Raw genomic sequence first — 25,181 nt, forward strand, 5'->3', positions numbered from 1 at the left:
CGAAAGCTTGCACCGATCTAAAACAACATTTATTTGCGCAGACCAATTAAGTCGGCACGCCACCTCGGAGATGTCAATACGCGATTTCTTGTGCGAGGATAGATTCCATCGACCGTATCCGTCATGAATCTTGTCTCCTCTTCTCGTCTCATGCATGCAAGGATTTATTTACGCGGATACAATTCCGGTTAAAGTTCCACGCACCTTGCTGCAGATAAAACGAACGCCAAAATCCAGCGAGAGGAAGCATAAACAACCAACCTGTCACAAACCAGAGAATCTACCTCGCAACTTCCAGCCATGAAGACCACCGGCATCATCGTTAACAAGCAGCAACAAATAGTCACGTATATATAAGAGGGTACGATGAGCAGCATCTCAGCACAAGAAAAGTGTAATGGAGAAAGCACGCGCAGCCATCCTCTTCCTGCTACTCCTCGTCGATTTCGCTGCCGTAGCACGAAACGCCACCGCCGGCGAAGCAGATGGATTCCACGTCGGGGTGATCCTCGACCTGGGATCGCCGGTGGGCAAAGTGGCGCGGACCAGCGTTCTGCTGGCCGTCCAAGATTTCTACGCCGTCCACCGGAACTACAGCACGAAGCTCGTTCTCCATATTAGGGACTCCATGGGCAGCGATGTCCAGGCTGCATCAGCAGGTACGAGCGTCTGTCAGGATTCAGGAAAACCAAAAGGCTTTGTTTCTATTACAATGCTCCCTCGGTAAAGAAATATAAGAGAAAATATACAATACGCTTAAAGCATCTTCAGCCATTGTGACTTCAGGAGGTGTTTTTTCAGCTTAAAGCATCTTCAGCCATTGTGCCTTCAGGAGGTGTTTTTTCAGCCTCCTAGAGAGGCTCTGGCGAAAAGTTTACATTAAGAACGAAGATTTTTCCAGTCATCCCCCCACCCCAGCACTTCTGTCTCTTCTTCTCCCATGCGCCACATCACCCCCCTCACTCCACCGCACCGCCATCACCACGCCGACCTGCTTGCTGCGGCCGTTGCCATGTCGCCCTCGCCGGCCTGCTCGCCGCGCCCGCGCGCCCCTGCAGCTCGCCGCGCCCGCACGCCCCTGCAGCTCGTCCTCGCGCGCGCCCGATTGTCCCGCCACGCCGGCCTGCTCGCCGTCTGCCGCCAAACTGCCTCTGAGGCCGCCCGCGAGACCGCCTGGCCTCCACCATGGTCGAGCCGCCGTCCCATCTTGCCCTGCTTCACCCACGACCACATCCCCGAGTCCCAGTTCACGTTGACTCGAACGACGGCCGATGCCTCTTCTGCGCCTAAGGCCGACGCCGGTTTGCCTCGCGCTCCACAGGCCTTGCGTCGCCCTGGCTCGGTTCACCGCCCGCGAAGCCAGCTGCCGGCTCGCCGGTCCACCGCGCCAACTGCCGTGTCGCCTCTGCCCGCGCCTGCAAGCCGGCCCGCATTGTTGGGTCTAACCCTAGATAGCACGACTGGTTTTCGGGGACAGAGGTAGAAGAAGAAGTAAACGCATAGGTGTTTTGCGGCGACAAACGCCTCGCTGACGAACAGCGTTTTTCTCCAGCTCAAACTGTAAACAAATCACGAGCTACATAGACCTATATAGGCAGACGCACGCCATCGGCGCTACAAAACTGCCAACAACCTGGACGCACCACACATCTCGTAACAAACACGAGATCAGCCAGCTTTTTTAGCTAACAGAAACGCAGCGCTCACGGAGCCTCCCTAGCGATCTGGTCTTCCATCGATCGTGAGCCCGGCTTGCTCGTCCGCCCGACCTGGCACCAGGTTCCTCCCGTTGCCCCTGCTGCACGCTATCTCGATCGCCATACGATCGCCACAAACCGGCTAGACTCGACCCAAACACACGCGCACACATACGCTGGTGACCACGAACAGGAACGCGCACACACACGCGACGCACATCCGCACACACACGGTTTATTCCTAACACGCATCTGCCGCGCGCGACCCGCCCCGTGCTGCCTCGTGCTACCGCTGCCGCGGCCCGCGGTCCTCACCTAGGCCGGCCGCGATCCTCGCCCGACCACTGCCTGCAAAGCTGCCGCTACGGCCTGCCCTCGTCGATATGGTTTGATGAGCCGCTGTTGCTCACTCCGAGCCGGCCCAGAAGCCGCGTCCAGAGCAGGCCTCGCCGCCCGCGCCCGCCCACAGCATCGCCGGAGGAGACGACGAGGAGGTCGAGGGCGTCCGCCGCCTCCCCGCACCGTCCGCCGTGACCCCGCGCCCCTAGCATGCACCCCGCACCTCTCGCCTCGCTGCCCGCCCTGCTCCGTCCCTGGGTGGAGAGAAGGAGAAGAGAAGAAAGAAGCACGTGGATGGACCCCGGATGAAAAGTGGGAAGAGAGGGAGTGGGAGGTTGACGGCGGGCCCAACCGCATGCAAAACACTCTCTCTCCTTCCCCAGCCGCCCCCCGGGATCCTGGGTTTGGGGTGGGAGCGCCGGCCAGGTTTTTCGCCAAATCCGGCGCTAATTGACGTCGTGGGGGCGTGAGTGGAACATTTTTCGACCACCGGCACTGAAAAAGTGCTCATGGGGGGCTTCATGGCGCGCCTAGTGGAGATGCTCTTATATTTCTGTCGTTATTTGAAACTATATATTTAAGAAGTACTCTTATATATTTTTAAACTAGACATATACAGTTCCAAATAAAGGTATTTATTACCTGGTTTTAGTCCAGTCTATTTCTCGTTTAGCAAGTTTTCTTGGAAATGAAAGTAAGAAGTTTTAACTTCTTTTTGAATCATATTTATATAAACATGTTTTAGTATATTTGTTCATTCATTTCAGTCTGTATCTTATTCATATTGAAATATTCAAAATATCTTATATTTATGAACAGAGGAGAGTATTGCTTAACCATGCATTCAGACGATGCCGTAAATTCGACTTTCAGTCTCTGCATCATGGATGCACACACCCACCAACATACAAGCATGCAAACAGAAACAAACCTGGTACAAATTTAGGATGCTAGGTATTACACATTTATGAATCAATAATGTTAAATGATAGTATAAGCCAAAAGCCCAAGCAAAAAAAAAAACACATATTTAGGAGCTTTTTTGGTTTTTTTGCCAAAGTGGAAAAATCTACAAAAATATAAGCAAAAGCCAAAACAAACAGACCTTAGGTTCTCACCCATGTTGAAAAAATAACTCCTCCACACAGTTGCATGCATTGCCCCCAGCACTAGCTTTCTGGCCTCATGTCGTTGAAGAATAGACGAGGTACCGAGCCAATACGTATATTTGATAGCCCCTCAACCAATTACCAAACATACTAACAATCCCTTTGGCCAATGATAAGTTAGATACACTTGACCTGGACAACACGCCACCTGGCATGAGCAAAATGACAATAGAAAAAGCATATATCGGATGGCGAGTACTAGGCGCCGGACGACCGGCCCAATTTGGGCCGGTTAATGCACAACCGCCCGATTTCAGCAATTATAACCGTTCGATCTGCCGTTCCCGTTTCGTCCACCTCGCCGCGCACCGGATTGACTTTGTCCCGACTCCGCCTCTGCCTCCCGGTGAGCCCTCCTGCCTCTGCCTTCTCCTCTGCCTCCGTCTACCTCGCTCCGCCTGCTTGCAACTCCGGTGGACACTCCCATCGTCGACACCGTCGTGCCCGAGTGCAGCCTCGCCGTAACGGTTCCAGCTCTGCTTCGGCTGGTTGTAGCAAAAACGATTGCTACTTCCAGCAAAATCAAATATGGTTCCAGCAAAAAACAAAATTGTAGCAAAAATCATGATAGTGATGACAACATGTTCTCGATTTGTAGCAAAATAGAAAAGGGGTTCCAGCAAAGATTTTAGGTGGTTCCAGCAATAAAACATGGTGCCACCGTTCATCGCCGCCGGAGCGTCATCTTCGCCTACTACAGCAAAATCAAATGCTGGTTCCAGCAAAAATCAAATACGGTTCAAGCCAATACCATATGTGATTCCAGCAAAAAACAAAATTGTAGCAAAAAATGACGGCAACCTCCTCTTGATTTGTAGCAAAAAAGAAAAAGGGTTCCAGCAAAAATCTTAAGTGATTCCAGCAAAAATAAAACATGGCGGGCACTGCCATCACGGCCCACCACCATCTTCGCCTAATGCAGCAAAGTCAAGAGCTGGTTCCAGCAAAAATCGATGTGCTTCCAGCAAAAAATTGATGTAGCAAAAGAAGTCATGGCAGCGACGGCACCACCAACCTATCAATTACAGCAAAATCAAAAAAAGGGTTCCAGCAAAAAAAATGATGTAGCAAAAGAAGTCACGGCAGCGACGGCACCACCAACCTATCAATTACAGCAAAATCAAAAAAAGGGTTCCAGCAAAAAATGAAGTGGTTCCAGCAACCCCTGGAGTAGTAGATCTTAGCGCTCCCCGTCGCTCGCGATTCCGCAGGCTTGCGGCAGCGCCGTCCCGGCCGCGCGCAGCACATCGAACTCCCACTTGAGCTCGTACTCGTCACCTGCAGCGGAATCACCTGGACCTGCATCTGGAGTTATAGTATCTGTGAGCCACAGGGGACTCAGCAATCTCGCACCCTCGCGATCAAGACTATTTAAGCTTATAGGATTGGGTAAGGCAAATATAAGTGGAGCTGCAGCAAGCGACTAGCATATGTGGTGGCTAACTTATTCGCAAAAGAGAGCGAGAAGAGGAGGCAAAGCACGAGCGAGAAGCTAGAGGAACAACCTGCGCAAGCATTACTCCAACACCGTGTCCACTTCCCGGACTCCGCCGAGAAGAGGCCATCACGGTAACACACTCAGTTGATTCATTTTAATTAATTAAGGTTCAAGTTATCTACAACCGGACATTAACAAATTCCCATCTGCCCATAACCGCGGGCACGGCTTTCGAAAGTTCAATCCCTGCAGGGGAGTCCCAACTTAGCCCATGACAAGCTCTCACGGTCAGCGAAGGAATAGACCTCCTCCCAAGACATTCCGATCAAACTTGGTATCTCGGTAACTCAAGACACTTCGACAGGTTAAAACAAATCCAGCAATACCGCCCGAATGTGCCGACAAATCCCGATAGGAGCTGCACATATCTCTTTCTCAGGACACACTCAGATGAACACTACGTACAACTAAAACCAACCCTCAAGTTGCCCCGAGGTGGCGCTGCAAGTGGCTCTATTTGGACCAACACTCAGAGGAGCACTGGCCCGTGTTTAAAATAAGATGACCCGCGGGCTCCGGAAACCCGAGGGAAAAAAAAGGCTAGGTGGCAAATGGTAAGACCAAGATTGGGCATTGCTGGAAAAGCTTTAATCAAGGCGAAATATCAAGGGGTTCCCATTATAACCCAACCGCGTAAGGAACGCAAAAATCCGGGAACATAACACCGATATGACGGAAACTAGGGCGGCAAGAGTGGAACAAAACACTAGGCGAGAGGCCGAGCCTTCCACCCTTTACCAAGTATATAGATGCATTAAGATAACATGGCAATATAATGATATCCCAACAAGTAAATAAAAGATGTTCCAACAAGGAACGGCCTCCAATCTTCACCTGCAACTAGCAACGCTATAAGAGGGGCTGAGCAAAGCGATAACATAGCCAATCAACGGTTTGCTAGGACAAGGTGGGTTAGAGGTTCAACATGGAAATTGGGAGGCTGACAAGCAAAAGGTAGGCATCGTAGCATTGGCATAGCAAAAGAGCGAGCAAACTAGCATAGCAAAGATAGTAGTGATTTCGAGGGTATGATCATCTTGCCTGCACAGTTGTCAGAATTGACTGGATCCTCACAAGCAAACTCAACGGGCTCCTCGGTAGCGAACTCGTCTCCCGGCTCTACCCAACAAGACAAACAAGCAACAAGTATACAATCAACCACGTGCAAGACCAAGCAATATGATGAAATGATGATATGCTATGCGGGATGCGATGCGGGATGCAAAAATGCAAGATATGACAAGAAATGCATGAAGCTGGACTCAACTTGGAATTCCAAGGGTGCCACTGGAAAGATGAGATGAAATCGCTTGAAAACTATATAAAGATCACCGGAATCGGAGTTACGGTTTGGAAATGGCAAGCGAATTAAGATATGACACCGGTCTGCGATATACAGCAAGTAGGCATCTAAATGCAATGAAATGAACATGCTATAGCCACCAAACATGACAACAAAATACATGGCAGGGATGCACACAATATGCTTAACAAAAGACTAGCACTAAGCCATGGCCAATTCATCCATTATGAGGTTCAAACAAGCATGGCAAAAACGCAAATGCAAAACAGATTCCAGACTTAGTGAAATTAATACTTGTCTGAAATTTCAGATCACGAAGCCCTCTTCGGAGCAGCAAAACAATATGATACATGACCTGATTAAGACAATTAAGAACATGGAATGGAGCTACTCAACAAGATTAACAAAAGTCCCAAAGTGACCTGGGGCCAAAAGGGATCACAAAATATACCAACGGGCACACGAAGATAGCAAAAACATAATCAGTTTTCAGACTTAGTGAAAACTGAGACATGCTGAAATATAACTCACGAAGGCATGTAAACGAGCTCGATGCACTCACCACAGTGCAAGTCATGGCAAGGCAAGCATACATCCATTAAGAAGGCACAAAATACTAGCTAGACATGGCAAGAACAATGACATAGCATGCACGGATCAACTACAACAACGCCGGCAAAATCGCAAACGAGTTGACGATCTGCCCAGATTCACAACGAAGCAAAAGTAGAGCTCGATTGAATCAATCTATGATGCTCCATAATTGCAAATAAAGACATGGATGGATAGAGCATGACATGATTAACAAAATTCTTTTACTGATCATCCTCAAAAGAGGCACGGATCACTAGGAAACAAGCTAAACATATGGCATCATGAACTAAAATATCCCAGACTTAGTGAAAACAACTAAGTCCCTGAAAACAGATTTACCGGGTGCCTCACTTTGCAAGCTTGCACAAGTCACCACACACATCCTAAAAATGCATGGGTTGCACCTATGGAAAGAAGACAAAATGATTAAAAAAACATATGAAGGACTCACAAGCATATCATGCACACAATAATCATGGCAAAAATGACAAAAGTCTAAGATGAACTAGCAGATCTGACAATTAACTCACGAAGCCTCCTTCTAACAGCATTTTGGGCATCAAGATGAACTCAAATGAAAATGATGCAATGGAACGAAATGATGTACTCGTTGAGTCGAACATTTTGATATATTATATGCCCATATCGGAGATACGGATGAAAAGTTACGGAGCCGCGAACATGTGCATATGGATCAAGAATTCCGGGACTTAGCAAAAAAAAAAACCACCTCGCGGAATTAGGGTTTACTGTAGACGTTCCAGATCTGGATCGTGGCACTCTTCCCGAGGATCACCAGAGAGGAGTTGGCGGCGACCGGAGGCAGGGGAGCTCGCCGGGCCTCGGCTGGCCGGCGATGATGCGGCGGCGGGGACGGAGAGGCGGTGGGGCTGGCCGGCCCGGGGCGGCGCGCTGCCCGGCGGCGGCGGCGGCGGACGGCGGGCGGAGCGGCTGCCGGAGCGGGCCGGCTCCGGTGGCGGACGGCGGGCGCGGGCGGCGGACGGGAGCCGGGCGGCGGGGTCGGGCGAGTGGCGCGAGGCGGCGGGGAGGAGTTGGGCCGCGGGGGCCGGGAACGGGCCGGCGGGCCTCCGAGGCGGCGGTGGCGGCGGTTGCCACTTGGCAGCGCGGGAGAGGACGCGGGCGGCGGCGGACAACGTCCGGCGCGGCCGGACACGTCCGGTGCGCGGCGGATCTGATTTTTAGGGTTTCGAGAGGGGAAGATGATCCGAAAACGGGGGGCTATTTATAGGTATAAGTGGAGTTAGGAGAGTCCAAATGAGGTGCGGTTTTCGGCCACGCGATCGTGATCGAACGCTCTAGGACATGGAGTAGAGTTTGGTGGGTTTTGGGCCAAATTGGAGGGGTGTTGGGCTACAACACACACGAGGCCTTTTCGGTCCCTCGGTTAACCGTTGGAGTATCAAACGAAGTCCAAATGATACGAAACTTGACAGGCGGTCTACCGGTAGTAAACCAAGGCCGCTTGGCAAGTCTCGGTCCAATCCGGAAATGTTTAATCCCCACACACGAAAGAAAGCTAGAAGTGACCACCGAAGGAGAACGAAGCGCCGGAATGCAAAACGGACAACGGGGAAAATGCTCGGATGCATGAGACGAACACGTATGCAAATGCAATGCACATGATGACATGATATGAGATGCATGACAACGAAAACAACACACGGAGACAAAGACCCGAACCCGAGAAATAAATATAACTTAACGCCGGAAACGACAAGAGTTGGAGTACAAATAGGGAAAGTTACATCCGGGGTGTTACAACACTCCACCACTACGAAAAGATCTCGTCCCGAGATCTAGGACTGAAAGAACTCCGGGTACTCAGAATGGAGGTGATCCTCGCATTCCCAGGTAGCTTCACGGTCGGAATGATGTGACCACTTGACTTTGAGAAATTTGATTGCGAGTCTTGCGTTCAGTCTCTTCAAGAATAGCAACCGGGTGCTCACGATAGGAGAGATCTTCTTGGAGCTCAATGTCCTCGGAGTTGATGGTGCGGTCAGGAGTCTTGAAGCACTTTCGAAGCTGAGAGACATGGAAAACGTCATGAACATTTGCAAAGTTTGAAGGAAGCTCGAGTTGATAGGCGAGGTCGCCTCTCTTGCTGACAATATTGAAAGGTCCCACGTATCTAGGGGCAAACTTCCCTTTGATACCGAAGCGACGAGTACCTTTCATAGGAGAGACACAGAGGTAAACATGATCTCCGATCTCGAAAGCCAAATCACGGTGCTTACTATCATAGTAGCTCTTCTGGCGGGATTGGGCTGCTTTGAGGTTATCACGAATGACTTTGCACATTTCTTCTGCTTCTGTGATTAAGTCATTACCCAGCAGCTGACGTTCACCGGTTTCAGACCAGTTGAGAGGGGTACGGCACTTCCTGCCATACAGAATTTCAAAAGGGGCCTTACCCGAACTTGCTTGAAAACTATTGTTATAGGAGAATTCAGCATAAGGAAGACAATCCTCCCACTTCATGTCGAAGGAGATCACACAAGCCCTGAGCATATCTTCAAGAATTTGGTTGACACGCTCGACTTGACCGCTTGTTTGAGGATGGAAAGCAGTGCTGAAGCGGATGTTGGTGCCCATGGCCTTCTGAAAAGAATCCCAAAACTTGGAGGTAAAGATGCTGCCACGGTCTGAAGATATCACTTGAGGAATACCGTGCAGAGAGACAATACGAGAGGTATAGAGTTCCGCCAATTGAGCTGCAGTGATCGACTCTTTGATAGGCAGAAAGTGAGCCACTTTGGTGAGTTTGTCGATGACAACGAATATAGCATCATTGCCACGCTTGGACTTTGGAAACCCAGTCACGAAGTCCATTTCAATGTGGTCAAACTTCCATTCTGGAATGGCAAGAGGTTGGAGGAGACCTGCTGGCCTTTGGTGTTCTGCCTTCACTCTTCTGCAGACATCACATTCATTTACGAATTGAGCGATCTCGCGCTTCATTCGAGTCCACCAATAAGCTTGCTTAAGGTCCTGATACATCTTCGTGCTCCCAGGGTGGATGGAGAGGAGAGAATTGTGAGCCTCGTTCATGATCACTTTACGAAGTTCATCTTTGGGTACAACAATTCGATCCTCGAAGAAGAGAGTGTCCTTGTCATCAAGGCGGTAGCACTTGTACTTGGACTGACTCTTGGCAATACCAATTTTCACCTTTTTCACCATAGCATCAAGAAGCTGAGCTTGGCGAATCTGGTCTTCTAAGGTAGGAGAGACTTGAAGGTTGGCGAGGAAACCTTGAGGAACAACTTGCAGATTAAGCTTGCGGAAAGCTTCACAAAGCTCGGGTTGATAGGGCTTGAGAATCAGACTGTTGCAGTAGGCCTTCCTGCTCAAAGCGTCAGCAATCACATTAGCCTTGCCTGGAGTGTACTCAATACTCGGATTATACTCTTGAATCATTTCGACCCATCGAGTTTGCTTGAGGTTGAGATTAGGCTGAGTGAAGATGTACTTGAGACTCTTGTGATCAGTGAAAATGTCCACTTTTCTTCCCAATAGAAGATGTCTCCAAGTCAAAAGAGCATGCACAACTGCCGCCAACTCGAGATCATGAGTGGGGTAGTTCTTCTCATTAGGCTTCAATTGGCGAGATGTATAAGCAACAACTTTCTTCTCTTACATCAAAACTGCGCCAAGACCTTGGAGAGAGGCATCACAAAAGACCTCGTACGGCTTGGATTCATCAGGCGGAGTCAGAACTGGAGCAGTGATCAATTTCTCTTTCAAAGTGTTGAAAGCAATATCACACTCCGAAGACCAAACGTACTTGACGTGCTTCTGAAGAAGATTTGAGAGAGGCTTCGCGATCTTGGAAAAGTTTTCAACGAATCTTCGGCAATAGCTTGCGAGACCGAGAAAACTGCAGAGTTGCTTCACGTTCTGAGGAGGTTCCCAATTCACAATTGCGGACACCTTCTCGGGATTCACGGAAATGCCCTTGGCAGAGATGATATGACCAAGATAAAGAACCTCATCGAGCCAAAATTCACACTTGGAGAACTTGGCATAGAACTGATGTTCCCTGAGCTTATCAAGAACCAAACGCAAGTGCTTGGCATGATCTTCCTTGTTCTTCGAGAAAACCAGAATGTCGTCGAGATAGACCAAAACGAAGTCATTGGTGTAGGCGTTGAAGATGAAATTCATCATGCGAGAGAACGTCGGAGGAGCGTTGGCGAGGCCAAAAGACATGACAGTGTATTCGTATGAACCAAAGCTTGTTCTGAATGCTGTCTTGGGATTATGTTCTTCACGAATGCGAATCTGGTGATAACCCATACGGAGATCAAGTTTGGAGAATACTTGAGCACCTTTGAGTTGCTCGAACAGCTCATTGATGTTGGGAAGTGGGTATTTGTTCTTGATGGTCTTCTTGTTCACTGGACGGTAATCAACACAAAGCCGGTCCGTTCCATCCTTCTTCTTCACAAAAAGAACACCACAACCCCACGGAGAAGAACTAGGCCGGATTAGACCCATTCTTTCTTGCTCATCGAGTTGCTTCTTCAGCTCCTTCAACTCTTCAGGTCCGAGCTTGTAAGGGCGTTTGCACACAGGTTCCGTGCCAGGCTCAAGTTCAATAACGAATTCAACTGGCCGGTGCGGAGGCATTCCTGGGAGCTCTTCTGGAAAGACGTCTTGATATTCGCAAACGACTGGAATTTACGAAATAGCGTCCAATTCACCCCTCTCATTGAGAGAAAACAGACGGATAGAATCATCACGAGTGGCAAAGACAATTACATCCTCAGACGAATGAGTCAATTGAATCTGCCTGGCTGCACAATCAAGCTAAGCCTTGTGCTTAGAAAGCCAATCCATCCCGAGAATAAGATCAATATCCGAGTTACCAAGAACCACCGGAGAAGAGAGAAACTTGTAATCTCCCAACGTGATAGAGACATCCGGGACGCAATTGTTAGAAGTCATTTGCTTGCCCGGAGACACAATCTTCAATGGAACAGGAATCATTTCGGTCACAAAATCATGCTTGGCCACAAATGGAGTTGAAATAAAAGAAAGCGATGCACCAGTGTCAAAAAGAACTTTTGCAGGAACATCGTTAACAGAAAGGTTACCCATGATCACATCTGGTGAGTCCTCTGCCTGAGCTGCATTTAGCAGATTGACCTTGGCGTGCTTGGGGTTATGCTTGACCACAGCTGTACTTGCTGATCTGACAGGAGGAGGAGGAGGAAGACGTCTCTGGTTGAAATACTTGTTGGCATAGTGACCCTTCTGTTGGCACTTGTTGCACGTGACCTCTGAAAGCGGACGGTGATACGGAGCACTCGATCTTGGAGCTTGAGACGAAGTCTTGTTCTGAAAGCCTGGGTTGGGTGGGTGGGAAGAACCACTGCCACCTTTACTCTTCTGCTGATACGACTGACGGAACGGAGGAGGAGGAAGCCAAAACTTCTGCTGCTTGGCCACTTGAGTAGAGGAAGAAGGAGTAACATCTCTGACTCGCTTCCTGGAAGCATCACACCTCAACTGAGCAGCCTCTTGCTTCAGTGCCATGTTGTAGAACTCATCGTATCTCAAGGGCTCGAAGAGGACAAGAGCGAGCTGAATATCTTCTCTGAGACCACCCCTGAACTGATATATCATGCTCTTCTCATCAGGCACGTCCTGCTTGGCAAAGCGGGCAAGCTTCTGGAACAATTTGTTGTAGTCATAGACAGACAAAGAGCCTTGCTTCAGATTACGGAATTCCTCACGCTTGCTTTCAACCACGCTCTGCGGAATATGATGAGCTCGGAAATCTCGACGGAAATCATCCCAAGTGATAACACGTCCACCTCTGGAATCCTTGTACTGCTGGAACCATTCTGCAGCTTGATCTTTGAGTTGGAAGGAAGCGAACTTGACAAAGTCCTCAGGCCTGACGTTACTGCACTCGAAATGCTTACACAGATCCACAAGTCAATCGTCAGCATCGGTTTCCTCAACACAATTGCTGAAAGTCTTTGGCCCGTTAGCAAGAAACTGGTTGAGTGTAGCAAAGTGACTCTGATTGCTGCCTTGATTCCCTTGACTGCCTTGATTGTGCTCTTGAAGAATTTGCATGATCAGCTGAGTGTTTGTATTGGTTGCGGCCATCACAGCTTGCCATGCCTCTGGAGGAGGTGGAGGCGGTGGCGGATCTTGATTCTGGTTCTGACTGGTGCTCTTAGCGGGAGCCATCCTGAATAGGTTGACCACCGTTAACACATAGACAGATAAATATTGAAGCTGAATCCAACGGAATGAAAATTGCAACGTATAGTCTTCACATCCGAACAAAATGAAGGAATGCATTCCTCTTCGATTGGTCACATATCCATAAATTGCGAAGCCACGTAGAATTAAGTAGAGAAATAAATCAACAAGGTACGGATCAAGAACGAATAATCGGTAAGAAATCCCAATCTCAAACCAATATCCGTGGAAGAAGAACTAGAGCTACTAGAATTCCCACCTATGAAACTTCCGAACCTTTCCGGTTATGCAATCAGGTGTTGGGGATACAGGGGAAGCATAATATCTCACCCAAACTAGCAAATCCTACATCCAGCTGTATCCATCCTTCAACACATAACCAAGAAAACTTCGGAAACCATCTACCTCAACCTTCGAAAAGCATCCGTTATACAAGTTATGGCGATACTCCCGAACTCCCGCCCCAGTACTGGGTGGTTATCTCACCAACGAACTGCATATAAGAGATTTTCGATGTCGGCGAACATATCTCAAGTATTCCAGAATTGCAACGATAAAATTATGATGACAACACCTCAGAGCTCAACTCCCCGGGACACTTCCACTAAACCCCTGACAGGAGGCACCAAGACAATGTTCTCATCATAAGCCATCGGAACGATTCCAAGATACTCGCGTGATCCTAAAAAAAATTTAGTGAAATTTGAGAAGAGAAGAGTCAAAACTCTACGTCAGGATGCCTTACCAGAGCGATGAGGAGACTGGGAAGTAAAAAGAATTCATAAGCTCTCCGATATATAATTCCTAAATGACTCAAAACATTTTTTTCTAGACACAACTCGGCTGCTAAAACGATCAAGCAATGGGGCTCCTAAGGTCGGGGAAGGCTCTGAACGACCAACACCAAGCACCGGCAGCGCCCCGCATCCAGCCTTGCCGGTGGGTCAGCAGCGAGGAACTGGGTATAGAGGAGGAGGGCGGTGGAAGCAACGCAATAGCTTTGTGGCAGCCATGCCTCTGTGAGAGATTGGGAGTGAGTGGTGGGGAAGGAACACCGAAGGAAAAGGAAAAGGATAGTACTAGTTGGGCGAGAAATTTCCTGGGTAGAGCGGCGCGCTGTGTATCGTACCATTGCAATCCATCCTGCGGCTCTCGTGAGTGACCGGCCGAGCATTCAACCGGTCTGTCGGCGGAAAACGTTTCCCATATCGGATTGATTTTTCATCACTTCAAAAGCTACATTTAGCTGTCCCTTGCCAAATTCATGTAAGAAGATTACCTTTGGTTACTAACGCCCATGCACATATACCATATGAATATTTTGGTTACTAGCGGGATTTTCAGTTCCACAATTGTCGGTTTTGGATGGGATATCGGAATGTTACAAAGTTGTATACTTGATCATTTTTGTGCAAATTTCATTTAAAGGTATCATGGTCGTCTTAGAACTAGATATCCTATGATAATCACATAAGTTATGAAACCATCACATAAGTTATCCTGGTCATCTACATTTTGGTTCATTGTGATCACAACCAAAGCAATCGAGGTATTTTCTACCCTTTACATGTTTTAAAGTTATTGATATTGCTAGTTGAGTGACGTGTATCAGCCAAATATCCTATTAGAATCTCACTTGAGATCAATCTTTGATCTCAAGCCAAATATTGGACGTTTTTCCCGTACAAAAAAGTTAATTTCATGTCACACATACCATCCTCACTGATTCGTTCTAAACAACCATTTTGCCAAGAGACTGACATGTTCTGTTGCAATGTCTTGGATGTAGTGGAGGGGGACCTTGATCTTTTGGCCTACATAACAAAATCCATTTGATGAGACATCATTTTTTTCTTTTGATTGTCCACTAGCCAGTAGAATCTAGACCAGAAACAATCTAGCCATTTTAGCACTCCTTTAGGGACGTGGAAGAAAAATGTCATCAAACTGCTAAAAACCAAATTCATCATGACTAGCATACCCACTCCTTCTGTCATTTTTCATGATGCTCCTCTATTTCCCGCCAATTCGCATGAATATGGGATTCTAAGACACCCAAATGTAACCGAACCTTGTTCACATCTAAACATGCTAGTGTTCATAAGCTGTTTCATGCGCCTTGCCAGAGCAAAAGATCTCACTTTTATGGAAAATGTGCTTTTGAACCAGACAAACTCTCGAATGTGCCAAGCAGTGCATGTTTTCTTTGCTTTTTCAGTGTCATGATCCATAAATAGGATGGTATCATCTTGTTGGGGAACGCAGTATTTCAAAAAATTTCCTACGATCACGCAAGATCTATCTAGAAGATGCATAGCAACGAGAGGGGGAGAGTATGTCTACGTACTCTCGTAGACCGAAAGCGGAAGCGTTATGAAACGCGGTTGATGTAGTCGAACGTCTTTGCGATTCAACTGATCAAGTACCGAACATACGACACCTCCGCGATTTGCACACGTTCAGCTCAGTGACGTCCCTCGTACTCTTGATCCAGCTGAGGCCAAGGGAGAGTTTTGTCAGCACGGCGGCGTGATGACGGTGATGATGAAGTTACCGACGCAGGGATTCGCCTAAGCACTACAATGATATGACCGAGGTGGAAATCTATGGAGGGGGGGCACCGCACACGGCTAAGACAATTGTTAACTTGTGTGTCCTAGGGTGCCCCCTTGCCCCCGTATATAAAGGAGCAAGGAGGAGGCCGGCCGGCCCTCATAGGCGCGCCAAGGGGGGAGGAATCCTCCTCCTAGTAGGAGTAGGACTCCCCCCTTTCCTCTAGTCCTACTAGGAGAAGAAGGAAGGAGGGGGCGCCGCCCCTCCCCCTAGTCCAATTCGGACTAGGCCCATGGGGGGGGGCAACCCTTGGCAGCCCCTTCTCTCTCCCCTAGGCCCAATAAGGCCCATTACTTCTCCGGTGATTCTGATAACCCTTCCGGCACTCCGATATATATCCGGTGACCTCCGGAACTCATCCGGTGTCCAAATATAGTCATCCAATATATCAATCTTTATGTCTCGACCATTTCAAGACTCTTCATCATGTCTGTGATCACATCCGGGACTCCGAACAACCTTCAGTACATCAAAACACATAAACTCATAATACCGATCGTCATCGAACGTTAAGTTGCGGACCCTATGGGTTCGAGAACTATGTAGACATGACCGAGACTCACTTCCGGTCAATAACCAATAGCGGAACCTGGATGCTCATATTGGCTCCTACATATTCTACGAAGATCTTTATCGGCCAAACCGCATAACAACATACGTTGTTTCCTTTGTCATCGGTATGTTATTTGCCCGAGATTCGATCGTCGGTATCTCAATACCTAGTTCAATCTCGTCACCGGCAAGTCTCTTTACTCGTTCCGTAATGCATCATCCCATAACTAACTCATTAGTCACATTGATTGCAAGGCTTATAGTGATGTGCATTACCGAGAGGGCCCAGAGATACCTCTCCGATAATCGGAGTGACAAATCCTAATCTCGATCTATGCCAACTCAACAAACACCATCGAAGACACATGTAGAGCATCTTTATAATCACCCAGTTACGTTGTGACGTTTGATAGCACACTAAGTGTTCCTCCGGTATTCGGGAGTTGCATAATCTCATAGTCATAGGAACATGTATAAGTTATGGAGAAAGCAATAGCAATAAACTAAACGATCATAGTGCTAAGCTAACGGATGGTCAAGTCAATCACATCATTTTCTAATGATGTGATCCTGTTCATCAAATGACAACTCATGTCTATGGCTAGGAAACTTAACCATCTTTGATTAACGAGCTAGTCAAGTAGAGGCATACTAGTGACAGTCTGTTTGTCTATGTATTCACACATGTATTAAGTTTCCGGTTAATACAATTCTAGCATGAATAATAAACATTTATCATGATATAAGGAAATATAAATAACAACTTTATTATTGCCTCTAGGGCATATTTCCTTCACATCCGAGTACTGTAAAAAAATTACATGTCATCCAGTAGATGAAGCACCATCCCATTCATAAGATCCTCTAACTTGGCTCATGCAGGGAGAAAGATCCTCCCGAACGAAGGCCTCTCTTTATTTGGAACTATATCCCTAAATTATTGTTAACTTCGATACCAAAACTTCCAGCAGATATAATTCCAACCACTTTCACCAAAGAGGTGAAAATCCTTTCATCTGAAGGGTTTGAAGAAGAACATGCCACTTGAATTTTCAGTACATCTCCTCAAAGTAAATTTTAAAAAACTACTCCTCCCATCTTTTTTGATGGAGCTCATGAACAGTCTTATGCAGAATTAGAACCCCTTCAAGAATGTTTCTGCCCTTCATGAACGCCATTTGGATTGGACGAACCACGTAATCCACAAAAGGATATGTTCTTTCTTTCTTTTTGGTCACCTACCTGTATACTTTGAAACTCACATTTAGCAGGCAAATGTGACCAATTGTTGAATTCGTGTGGCCTATAATTTGGAATAAACTCATTTACCCCCAAAGTTGAGAGTATATAGTGGTAAGTCACTGCTATGAAATGCATGGAATAAATCCATCACTTCATCTTTGATTACCTCCCACATTACCTGGTAAAAATCAGAAATCCATCTTCTACAGGTGTTTTATTATGTTTCATTTGAGAGATAGCCTCCCAAACCTCATTTTCTTCGAAAGGAGCTGTAAGAATTTCATTGTCTGCCACAGAAAGTCAGGTGTCCAAATGCATGCACTGACCAAAATTAATCCAATAGTACGTGGGCTATGTTATATAAACTCGATGCAATTGGAATTCAGATTTGTATTATAATGTGATTTCTTGTGATTGTATTTTGTAATTTGAAATTACTACCAGGGTCAAAATTAGTGAGTCGGAATACATGGTACCCGACATCCACAAAAAGCTAGAACGCCATCAAATGAGACATCGTGATAGACACAAGTTCTTACTATTATTGTGTCGAGGCACAAGCTTTGTCTTTCACGAAACAAATGACACATTACATTTTGCAATGGAACGAGTAAATTGTACTCATAATATTCCTTCTAGGTTAGCTAAGAGTTAGAATACCTCAGAGACTCATCTCCGACATTTCTTAATGGGTGGGTTAATATTTCTAGTGAACGCAATCTCTTTTTTGTGGCAAACTTCTGAACACAATCTTCTTAATCTCCCCATACCATTACATTGTTACCCTTATAATTTTAATATATGTGTAAGTATGTACCCACTAAGAGGTTAAATATTGTATCTCCTTGCACACTTGTGTTTTTTGTCATATACTATCTTCTTGTGGCATCACTTGGCTATTTATTACGAGGAAGCATAGATGCAAGAATGTAAATTAGATTATTGACTAATATAACAAGAAAGTCCAAAACTATATTTTCTTAACCTTTTTCAAATCTTTGAAAGAACCAGTTATGATGTTGAGTACTAAAGATTATTCCACATATATTATCTGACCATCACTTTCTTTCATTTGCCCTTCTGACAGCTATTGAGTTACTGGAGAAATACAAAGTGCAAGCCATCATTGGTCCCCAGAAATCATCAGAAGCTGTGTTCATATCAAATCTTGGGAATTTAACCCAAGTCCCCATAGTATCATTCACAGCAACAAATCCCTCTCTCACTTCTGATAGTAGGCCGTATTTTGTACGAGCAACACTGGATGACTCGGCTCAGGTGAATAGCATTGCCTCACTTGTACAAGCCTATGGATGGAGAGAAGTGGTGGCAATATATGAGGACACTGGCTATGGGAGAGGCATTCTACCATACCTCATTGATGCACTTCATGAAATTGATGCCCACATTGCACATCGCAGTGTCATCCCTTCAGCGGCAACAAATGAGAACATTGTGCAAGAACTCAATGGGTTGATGGCAATACAAACAAGGGTATTTATTGTTCATATGTCATCCACTACGACTTCCCTTCTTTTTACCAAGGCAAAAGAGGTAGGGATGATGAACAAGGGATTTGTGTGGATCGCCACAAATGGAGTGGCAAACATCATCGACTCACTCGATCCGAGTGTCATTGAGGCAATGAATGGTGTGCTAGGAGTGAGGTATCATGTTCCCAGATCACAAGAACTTGATAACTTATCCATAAGGTGGAACAGAATGTACCAACGGGATAACCCAGATGAATCACCCTTCAATAAACTAAGCATTGTTGGACTATGGGGCTATGATACTGTATGGGCATTCGCACATGCAGCAGAAAAGGTTGGGATATCCAGCGCCAGAGATAAGCAACAATGGTCCACTAAAAACTCCACATGCCTGGAATCCATGGTTATTTCCACTAACGGTCCTGAACTCTTATCAGCGATTGTACAAAATAATTTCAGAGGTTTAAGTGGTGAATTTGACCTTACAGACAGACGACAGCTCCAAGTTTGTGCTTTCCAAATCATAAATGTGATTGGGAGAGGTTGGAGAGAAATCGGGTTTTGGAGTGAGAAAAGTGGACTTTCACGACAGTTAAAGCGGGATGACTTCAGAAAAACAGGACCATCCTCGATGCTTGATCTAAATCCTGTAATTTGGCCAGGAGACTCAACCGAAATACCAATGGGCTTGGAAATTCCTACAGTCGGTAAGAATCTTAGAGTCGGTGTGCACTCGAGTGAATATCCAGAGTTTATAAATGCATACACAGATCCTACCACAAATAAAGTAAAAGCGAGTGGGCTCGTAATTGACATATTTGAGGAGGTAGCAAAGAATCTTTCACTTTCTTTTGACTACTTCATATTTGGCACAACTGATACATCAACTACGGGGACCTACAATGATTTCGTTTACCAAGTATATCTTCAGGTAAGGAATACTTTATAAAAGGCAATTTCTCAATCTAGCATGTGCATATACTAGAATCTCTATACATTTCACTGTTAATAAAAAACCTCTAGCTCAAACATTTTACCATGTATTTATTGTGTTCCGCTTTTCCATCCAGTGCTTATGCTGCTTTCAGGCTGCAATTATTTCATTTTATACACAAAAGGATTGCAGAGGCCGGGGTTTTTCTTCCTTTTAAAAAACATAAAACGATGCCAACCAGAAAGAGCCACACTATTTTTTTCTTGAAGCAAACAAAAGGTCTATTGCTTGCTAAAATATTTCTCTGTTGAACAATTGAGCTTATGTTGTTTAATCAATTTTAAATTGTATATATTCCTTTATTTATCAAATCTAAGGTGGTTAATGCCATTGCAGGTTTATGACATAGCAGTTGCAGATATTACTATAAGATACAACAGGTCATTGTATGTCGACTTCACCGTACCATACACAGGATCTGGAGTAGGGATGATTGTTCCGTTCAAGGATAACATGACGAAGGATTTGTGGCTTTTTTTGAAACCATTGAGCACTACGATGTGGTTTGGCAGCATTTTATTCTTTATGTACACAGGAGTCGTTGTCTGGCTGCTGGAGTATCTAAATGGCAATGAACATGCTCGTGGTCCCTTTTCACTCAAACAACTGGCGACTACAATATTCTCCATTTTTGAAGAGAGTTGAGTAAACATTATAGTTTTTTAGATCTTTGTAGAATCAAATTTGAACAACTATTTAAGTAGAACGGACAAAGCATATGTTGCATCTTGTTAAAATAAGAAGAATCGACAAAAGATTCCTTCTAGAAAGGTTACTGCACTGATCTGATCAAAAAATCTCCAGGACTCTATTGTAGTTATAACTTATCTTAAAAGATCAAATGAAAGTAACTTATATCTATCTAATTAGTAGTGCTTAAAGAATCATTTGGAGGAAATGAACTGATCCTAGCTTGTATCAGTTAAAAACTAATGGTATGGCTTGCATTCATCATCTAAAGAAATTACATATACTTTCTACCAAGTTTAAAATGGTGTTCATTGCAGTATTCCAGCTATGAGATTTCTTCAGCGTCTTAACACAGTATTGATTGTTATTTTTGCAGAGGAGGAGTTGGCAAGCTTTGGAGCTAAAATTGGTCTGCGTGTATGGAATATTGTTGCTCTGGTACTTGCAGCGAGCTATACAGCAAGCTTTGCATCAATGCTTACAGTACAACAGCTTTCACCAACAGTGACTGATGTACACCAACTCCAGAAGAGTGGCGACTATGTAGGGTTCCACCAAGGTTCCTATATAGAGGGTCTACTGCTGGATATTGGTTTTCATACATCAAAGATCAGGGGCTATGCTACACCTGACGATTTCTATGGTGCTCTTTCTAATGGAAGCATTTCTGCGCTTGTACTTGAAATCCCATACATCAACCTGTTTCTTGCAAAGTACAACCAAGGTTACACAATGGTGGGGCCTATTTACAAGAGTGCGGGTTTTGCATTTGTAAGTTTAATTACACTCACTATTCTCTTCGAAAATTTGCTAGTGATTTAAGCAGATTATGTGCTTATGATTTTCTCTTAATTCTACTTACCATGTCACCACAAGATTGCAGCTCAAATATTCAAATTCAAGATATATAAATATATGTTACAAAAATCAAAGAAAAATGATTGTATGTCTATCTAATAGCGAAAATAAATGATTGTATCTCCCAATGGAATGATGCAATTTTAGGAAAAAATAGCAAAATGAATACAATATCATTTTTTTATAGATTTAACTTCCATAAACAACAACATACAGGTGGCTTGGAGAAACCATCACATAAAAACATAGATCTGTACATCTATTATCAGAAACTTTAACATGAGTTCGTATTTGCAATTGATCATACTGAGACTAAGTCTAGAATTCAGTGGATTACGAGAAATGGTCTTTGTTGGTTGGTTTCCGTTACTTTTATCTTGGTGTTTGGCTATCCTTTTTTTAAATCAAATACCATATTTGCATTTAAGAACATATGAGATCTCGTCTGGGAGATCAACCATCAATTTGAAAAAACATATATGAAACTAAGCCTGAAAGCATTTATTGGATCTCTTGTGGTAGTGTGTAAAATTAAATAATAACACCATCATATTACCCGCAAAAAAAAACACCATCATATTGACCATCTAGTATTATATATCATTTTAGGAGGAGGCGGTATCTGTTTTTCAGGCTTTGATGTAGTCAGATATTATTGGTGGAACATTATATGTTAACACATGCAGCTTATAACAATGATCTCTTTGCTGATTAGGCGCTTCCCAAGAATTCTACGCTACGTGCTGACATGTCTACGGCAATACTCAACATAACAGGAGGAGATGCTATCATTCAATTTGAAAAGATATGGATACATCAGAACAACCAGCAAAATAACAGCGTGCCTGATGGTTCAGGTGCTATCAATTTCGAAAGTTGTGGGGGGTTATTCCTCATAACTGGAGTTGTGACAACCGGTTCCCTTCTTGCGGCCATGGTGATGAACCGCTACAAAAAGCATCGACAGAATGCCGGGAACAAAGGAGATGACCAGAACGAATGCGGACATGGCCAAGAGAATGAGAACATGAATGAACAAGGTGATCAAAACAGCGATGGAGAGGGAACTGAACTGATAGAGAGCCAAACAACACTGTCAGTGCCTCACAGTTCGAGTGGAAATGGTGACCAGCTTGCCAGGCAGTAGATGCTCACACCCAAAATAACAAGGCAACATCACTGACTCATATTGGTGCACACATCATTCATAGGGAGACAAAAGTGGTACGATCACTTAAGTGGCTCAATTTAGTTCTAAATCGATTGCGGCCAGGCTGAACTTGGGTGTGTTGAATTTTCTATGCACGCACAGTCCAGTACATTTTCAGTTCTTATGCTTCAGTCCACCTCTCAGGCATTGCTCGGCCGACAGCCCGGAAAAGCTAGCCGGTCTCGTCATATCATGCACTCCCTTCATCCCATAATGTAAGACGTTTTGGACACTACACTAATGTCACAAAACGTCTTACATTATGGGATGGAGAGTATTTTTCTTGGAAAAATCAAAGTTCGTTATGAACTAATGTAGGATATATTCTCCCTCGTGAGCTTTTGTAACGATCTACAAAAGGTTGCGTTGCGTTGGCATTCTAACAAAAACCGTGGCTGCAGTCCTGACATACCAAACTCTAGTAGTGTTCCATGGATTTCACAATCTGTCTGCCCTGCACCAACATTCGGGGGCACGTAGTGCACACAGCACGGGATCAAATTCGTCAGCCCCATTTCACCTACAAAATCACTGACTTGAGCAAATAAATAAATGGTGATTGATTCATCATCACCTCGTTTTTGCGACTCATCGCCGTACACAACCTCATACCCGGACGGCTCGGAAGTGCCAGTGAAATGTTAGACTCGCAAGTGCCGAACAGAACAGGAGGATCAGTGGCGGAGACAGAAAAATCGGACAAGGAGGACCGAGTATTGTTAAATCTTGTTGGGGCCGGCCAATCCATAAACAAAACACCATTTTAGCAAAACAATCACTGTTACTATTCATACTAGGCAAAAATCAGTGATGTTAGGGTGGGGGAGGGGGGCAGAGCCCTGGCCAGCAGCCCCAGTCTCCGCGGCTGGGACGCATATAAAACTGTATTATTTGGACAACAGTTCCGAGAAAAAAAATCGATGACTGCGTATTGTTGAGTCTTTGTTTGATCTCCAAGTATGAATAACCTTGAGTCTCTGTAGTACCAGAAGAAAATCTATGAAAGTGTGAGGCGTACAGAAATTTATACAAACATTGGCGAAGGAGCGGATTAAACATTATAAATGGGACGCTCATATACATACGCATATACACTCATTTCTATAAACGCACGCACGCACACCGAGTCTTTATGGGCATCTTCAAAAGACTGAAGCGGCACATTATCTTCAGATTGATGAAGTCGTCACAGACGCCTTCATAGTCAAAGGAATGTGTCCTCTTACTAAACGCACGTCATCGGGAGGGCTGAAATAAATCCAGAAATATGCGACATAGCTAGTCAACAAATGTCCAAGCATGCAAACTGAAACAAACCAGGTAAGAGTTTTTAGAGTAGCCGGAATTTGGGATCAAATGCCCGCGGACAGACTGGTCATGCCTTAAATTTGGTGTTATGCATCTGGGTCTCTCGTATTTTATTCCTTAGATGCATACAAACCATGCAAAATAAACCTACATACTACAAACGAGGGTGGACAGACGCATAGGAGGGCTATTGCTCCTCCTCCTCCTTCTCATCCATATATGTGAGCATCTCGACGACTTTCGCGGTGTGCTTCGCCTCCACATCCTGCTGACCAAGGCGTCTGGCCTCCGCCTCCAACTCCGGTCAGAGGGAATCGAGGATCGTCTAGTGCTCCGTCTGCAGATCTGCATCCCCAGCGTCCCTCACAACTTCCTCCAGCTCCTCATCCATATACGCGAGTATCTCGTCAACTTCCGCAGCGTGCTCCGCCTCCACCTCCTGCCGACGACGGCGTCTGGCCTCCGCCTTCGACTCCGGCCGGAGGGAATCGAGGATCGCCTGCCGCTCCGTCTGCAGATCCGCATCCCCAGCGCCCCCACATCTTCCTCCGGCTCCTCCTTATCCATATACACGAGCATCTCGTCGACTTCCATGGCGTGCTCTGCCTCCACCTCCTACCGACAACAGCGTCTGGCCTCCGCCTCCGACTCCAGCCGGAGGAAATCAAGGATCACCTGCTGCTCCGTCAGCAGATCCGCATCCCTAGCGTCCCCACATCTTCCTTTGGCTCCTCCTCATCCATATACGGGAGCATCTCGTCGACTTTCGCCACGTGCTCCGCCTCCACCTCTTGTCGACGACGGCGTCTGGCTTCCACCTCCGACTCCGGCCGGAGGGAATCGAGGATCGCCTGCTGCTCCGTCTGCAGATCCGCATCCCCAGCATCCCCACATCTTCCTCCTGCTCCTCCTCATCCATATACGCGAGCATCTCGTCGACTTCCGCGGCGTGCTCCGCCTCCACCTCCTGTCAACAACGGCGTCTGGCCTCCGCCTCCGACTCTGGCCGGAGGGAATCGACGATCGTCTGCTACTCCGTCTGCAGATCCGTGTCCCCAGCATCCCCCACATCTTCCTCCGGCTCCTCGTCATCCATATACGTGAGCATCTCGTTGACTTTCGTGGCGTGCTCCACCTCCACCTCATGCCGATGACGGCATCTGGCCTCCGCCTCCGACTCCGGCCAGAGGGAATCGAGGATCACCTGCTACTCCGTCTGCAGATCCACATCCCCAGCGTCCCCACATCTTCCTCCGGCTCCTCATCATTCATATATGGGAGCATCTTGTCGACTTTCACGGCATACTCCTCCTCCACCTCCTGTCGACGACGGCGTCTGGCCTCCGCCTCCGACTCCGGCGAAGGGAATCGAGGATAG

General features: G+C 46.1%; 1 protein-coding gene and 1 long non-coding RNA gene across 2 annotated transcripts; one reads left to right on the plus strand and one right to left on the minus strand.

The window, feature by feature from the left end:
- Positions 1-316: 316 nt before the first annotated feature.
- Positions 317-25,181, plus strand: LOC125556247 (glutamate receptor 2.8-like). Its single transcript, XM_087524178.1, has 6 exons — positions 317-659; positions 18,338-19,674; positions 20,074-20,323; positions 20,804-21,198; positions 22,001-22,380; positions 23,978-25,181. Exons 1-6 carry the CDS (start codon positions 398-400, stop codon positions 25,179-25,181), a joined length of 3,828 nt encoding a protein of 1,275 aa, XP_087380304.1. The 5' UTR covers positions 317-397.
- LOC125509760 (uncharacterized) lies at positions 3,139-4,453 on the minus strand. Its single transcript, XR_007284215.2, has 2 exons — positions 4,308-4,453; positions 3,139-3,712 (listed from the first exon to the last, which is right to left on the minus strand). It is a non-coding gene; the product is annotated as an uncharacterized LOC125509760 (long non-coding RNA).

This window comes from Triticum urartu, chromosome 5A (genome assembly GCF_056163025.1).
Source record: "Triticum urartu cultivar PI428250 chromosome 5A, HENAU_Tu73, whole genome shotgun sequence".
Classification (NCBI taxonomy): Eukaryota; Viridiplantae; Streptophyta; class Magnoliopsida; order Poales; family Poaceae; genus Triticum; species Triticum urartu.

Excerpts from the sequence above, each read along its gene's own strand:
- LOC125556247 (XM_087524178.1), top strand. The coding sequence starts at position 398 with ATGGAGAAAGCACGCGCAGCCATCCTCTTCCTGCTACTCCTCGTCGAT. Across the intron at positions 660-18,337 it reads TGTCCAGGCTGCATCAGCAG|CTATTGAGTTACTGGAGAAA; the intron begins GTACGAGCGTCT and ends CCCTTCTGACAG. Across the intron at positions 21,199-22,000 it reads AGAGTGCGGGTTTTGCATTT|GCGCTTCCCAAGAATTCTAC; the intron begins GTAAGTTTAATT and ends TTTGCTGATTAG.